Below are 4,293 nucleotides of genomic sequence, written 5' to 3' on the forward strand. Positions count from 1 at the left end.
TCTAATAAGATCAACCGTTAGGTATCTGGAGTAAAAGCTCAAGAGACACTTTGTCCTTCGCCTTATACCCAATCCGTCACTCTCCTGCCACTGACTTCATCGAGATTTAGGGGGGCATTTCCTACAAACACAAAGCTTTCATAACTCCACCAAACTACTCATTCGCTTATGCTACTATTGCTAAGATATACCATACCGCCTAGCACATGTCCAATATTAAAGAGAGAAGGAGGGGGTCTCTGAGAAATGTAACATGTTATAGAAATGGAGATGTTAGTATTCAGAACCAGCTTATTGCCACTATGAAATTAAAGCTGAAATCACTCATGAGAAGATGAGCACAGATAAACCTTTGCCATCGATTGAAGGAATCGAGTTGCAGTCTTTAAGAGTTTAAGAGATGTAGAGCAGACAAGGATTAGCGGTGTGATAATACAAACATATACTAATCAGTTGAAAATGAAGTTTTAGGATATATAGTTTCAAAGAGAAAGCCATGGATATAAAAAGATACTGGGGATATCCAAAAAAGAAGACGAAAAAAAATATTTTTGAAAGTTTCCGTGAAATTAATAAAAATTACAACGTGGAGCATGCTAAGTATTCCAGTATTGAAAGTGAGGTCCAAAGAATAGACATAAATGGCTGGAGAGAATATTTAACGGGAAAGCAGATAAGACTGACAAATCTATGAATTCAGGAAGCGCCATATACTCATCAGAAAGAGAAGATGAATTAAGTCAACGCTGGATGGAAGACTTCATTGAGGTCATGAATATGAGATAAAGATAGAATAATTTAGTTAAGATACCTAAAGTATATATATATATATATATATATATATATATATATATATATATATATATATATATATATACACATATGTATATATATATATATATATATATATTATATATATATATATATATATATATATATATATATATATATATATATATATATATATATATATATATATATACTTTAGGTATCTTAACCAAGTTATTCCATTTTTATCTCATATTCATGACCTGAATGAAGTCTTCCATCCAACGTTGACTTTATTCATCTTCTCTTTCTGATGGGTATATGGCGCTTCCTGAATTCATAGATTTGTCAGTCTTATCTGCTTTCCCGGTTAAATATTCTCTCCAGCCATTTATGTCTATTCTTTGGACCTCACTTTCAATACTGGAATACTTAGCATGCTCCACGTTGTAATTTTTATTAATTTCACGGAAACTTTCAAAAATATTTTTTTTCGTCTTCTTTTTTGGATATCCCCAGTATCTTTTTATATCCATGGCTTTCTCTTTGAAACTATATATCCTAAAACTTCATTTTCAACTGATTAGTATATGTTTGTATTATCACACCGCTAATCCTTGTCTGCTCTACATCTCTTAAACTCTTAAAGACTGCAACTCGATTCCTTCAATCGATGGCAAAGGTTTATCTGTGCTCATCTTCTCATGAGTGATTTCAGCTTTAATTTCATAGTGGCAATAAGCTGGTTCTGAATACTAACATCTCCATTTCTATAACATGTTACATTTCTCAGAGACCCCCTCCTTCTCTCTTTAATATTGGACATGTGCTAGGCGGTATGGTATATCTTAGCAATAGTAGCATAAGCGAATGAGTAGTTTGGTGGAGTTATGAAAGCTTTGTGTTTGTAGGAAATGCCCCCCTAAATCTCGATGAAGTCAGTGGCAGGAGAGTGACGGATTGGGTATAAGGCGAAGGACAAAGTGTCTCTTGAGCTTTTACTCCAGATACCTAACGGTTGATCTTATTAGAAAAAGTAAGGACCGACAAGGGTCACTTGCCTTTGGTAGATGGGCACTGCAAATCAAAAGGAACTGGCTATCCTTTGATGAATCTAGCCAATGAATCCTCTGTGGATTCAGTCAGTCATTTGGTGTTGTTTAACAGAAGACAGACTAAATGAAGTTGTGTAGTCTAGAAAATGTCGAAAATTATATTGATAATTATTGTTTATTCGTTGCCCTCAATTAAAAACTGTCTGATTAAAACTATCGATAGTGAATTTTTACTTAACCAATTTTACATAATGTGAATTACCAAAAAGCATAATAATAATGTCGTTTTGTCATAAACATTAACTGATTGCTATTAAAACTTTGTGCATAGCTATATAAAGTTTATTTGAAAGTTGGTGCTCAACATAGTTTCCCCTATCTGGCAATTATTTCCGTTAAAAAAAAAAGATATACAAAAACACTTATAACACGACATTTGATGGAGCATTTTTTTTAATAATTATAAGAACAACCGAATAATATTATTGGAACTTCAAAAAACCAACACAAAATTTAATTTGAGCTCGTTTTCGATGGAAATAAAAATCAGTGACGAAAGTTCAAATTGAATCCCTTTCATGTTATGCATGGGCTATCTGTGAAAGGATCTGTTGAATGTTGCCAAACTCTAAATTGTTCTGCAATAAATTGGTGAAAAATATAATAGATTCAATGTGTATCTGAGTGTACTGAACGAGCAGTTATAGAGAGAGAGAGAGAGAGAGAGAGAGAGAGAGAGAGAGAGAGAGAGAGAGAGAGAGAGAGGGGTGCCTAGTTCCGTCATCTCTCTCTCTCTTTCTCTCTCTTTCTCTCACGAGAGAGAGAGAGAGAGAGAGAGAGAGAGAGAGAGAGAGAGAGAGAGAGAGAGAGAGAGAGAGAGAGGGTGCCTAGTTCCACCATGCACACACTCTCTCTCTCTAACCGCGTGAGAAAAAAATTAAGAGGCAATCTATCATTTATTCTATGGCAGAGTAATTCACAGTTCGGCAACATTCAACAGAACCTTTCAAAAATAATTCATGCATAACATGAAAGAGATTCAATACGAATTTTTAACAATGATTTTCATTCCCATAAAGAGAATTTTGTGTTGGCATTTTGAAGGTATATTAATAGTATATGATTTTTTCCCGTTAAATACCTTGTGATAAGATTGCAGTCAATGAAAAATCATTTTGTAAAGTATCTATTGATGGAGAAGTAATTATTGCGATTTGTTTATTTTTTCTGAATGGTAATAATTGTTATTGTCTATTAAGAGGAGAATTCAAGAGAAAAACAACAGTTTTCAAACCACGTTCATAGAAACATGTATATTTTGTTAAAAACACCACGTTCTTTATAATCAAAGTATTCTTTATTAAGGATTTAGAGGTTACTGATGATTTAGGTCTAATGATATAGGTAAATTTCCATGAAATATATACAAACAGCCACAAATGCGCGCATACAGACACGCAAACACATATACATACCTATATATATATATATATATATATATATATATATATATATATATATATATATATATATATATATATATATATATATATATATATATATATATATATATATATTTATTGTTGGATCTTAAACTAGGCAAGATCAAAGAAATGACAGTCAGCGTGGTTTCGTATGTTCATTGCAACTGATACACAGTGGAATCAAATACAGATAGCCCGTGACGTGAACAATGACGTCACTTATGTGGGTGGCGCCTAGGCGCTGCAAGCAGCCTCATCTTACATCTCCCTCCCAAAATGTTACGAGGGTAGTATTTTCAAAACTCATAAATGGCAATATCAAAAGCAGATATGACAAACGAAATGCTATACTCTCTTAATGAAAAACGTCAGAAATTTAAGGTAAATCATAATCGTAATAATAGAGAGAGAGAGAGAGAGAGAGAGAGAGAGAGAGAGAGAGAGAGAGAGAGAGAGAGAGAGAGAGAGCATTAACATAACCACAAGTGAAACAATAATCACATCATCATTGTAAGATGTGCACTAAAATATGCAACACCATCCTAACTCAAAATCTCAAGCAAAATATAATCGTGTAAATATGAAATCAATGCACGTCTAAGTGCAGTAAAATAAAACAGAAGTTGCTTTCATTTCATAAATGCAGAACCAAAACAGAGATAATTATACATAATCGTTCATCCAGGCCGGGGTCCCTCTCTTCCTTGGAGGCCGTACCTCTGGCGCTGATGGAGGAAACTTAGGCTCATGACCCACTTCGTCGTCGGTAGGAGTGGCTCCTCATGTCTCATTAACGGGCAGTTCATTGACCTTGAGGTGTCTTCTGTTCCTTATCGACGGACGCCAACTACCATCTAGTCTCACAATGTACTGTCTATGAGGTCGTTGCTCGACTATGATTCCCAGCCTGTCCCAGGCCTTGGTCATCTGGTTCTGAACCCTAACGTGCGTGGCTGGCTGTAAGGGCGTTAGCCTCTTGTCGCTGC

At 34.6% G+C, this 4,293-nt stretch overlaps 1 protein-coding gene across 1 annotated transcript in view; it reads right to left on the reverse strand.

Moving 5' to 3' along the window:
• LOC137655406 (uncharacterized) overlaps positions 1-4,091 on the reverse strand; it is a 16,922-nt gene extending 12,831 nt beyond the window's left edge. Inside the window, exon 1 of the mRNA XM_068389299.1 lies at positions 4,064-4,091. Within this exon, the coding sequence (XP_068245400.1) occupies positions 4,064-4,091 (28 nt within the window). The remainder of the gene's footprint in view (positions 1-4,063) is intronic.
• Between the last annotated feature and the right edge of the window lie 202 nt (positions 4,092-4,293).

This window comes from Palaemon carinicauda, chromosome 16, assembly GCF_036898095.1.
Source record: "Palaemon carinicauda isolate YSFRI2023 chromosome 16, ASM3689809v2, whole genome shotgun sequence".
NCBI classification, from domain to species: Eukaryota; Metazoa; Arthropoda; class Malacostraca; order Decapoda; family Palaemonidae; genus Palaemon; species Palaemon carinicauda.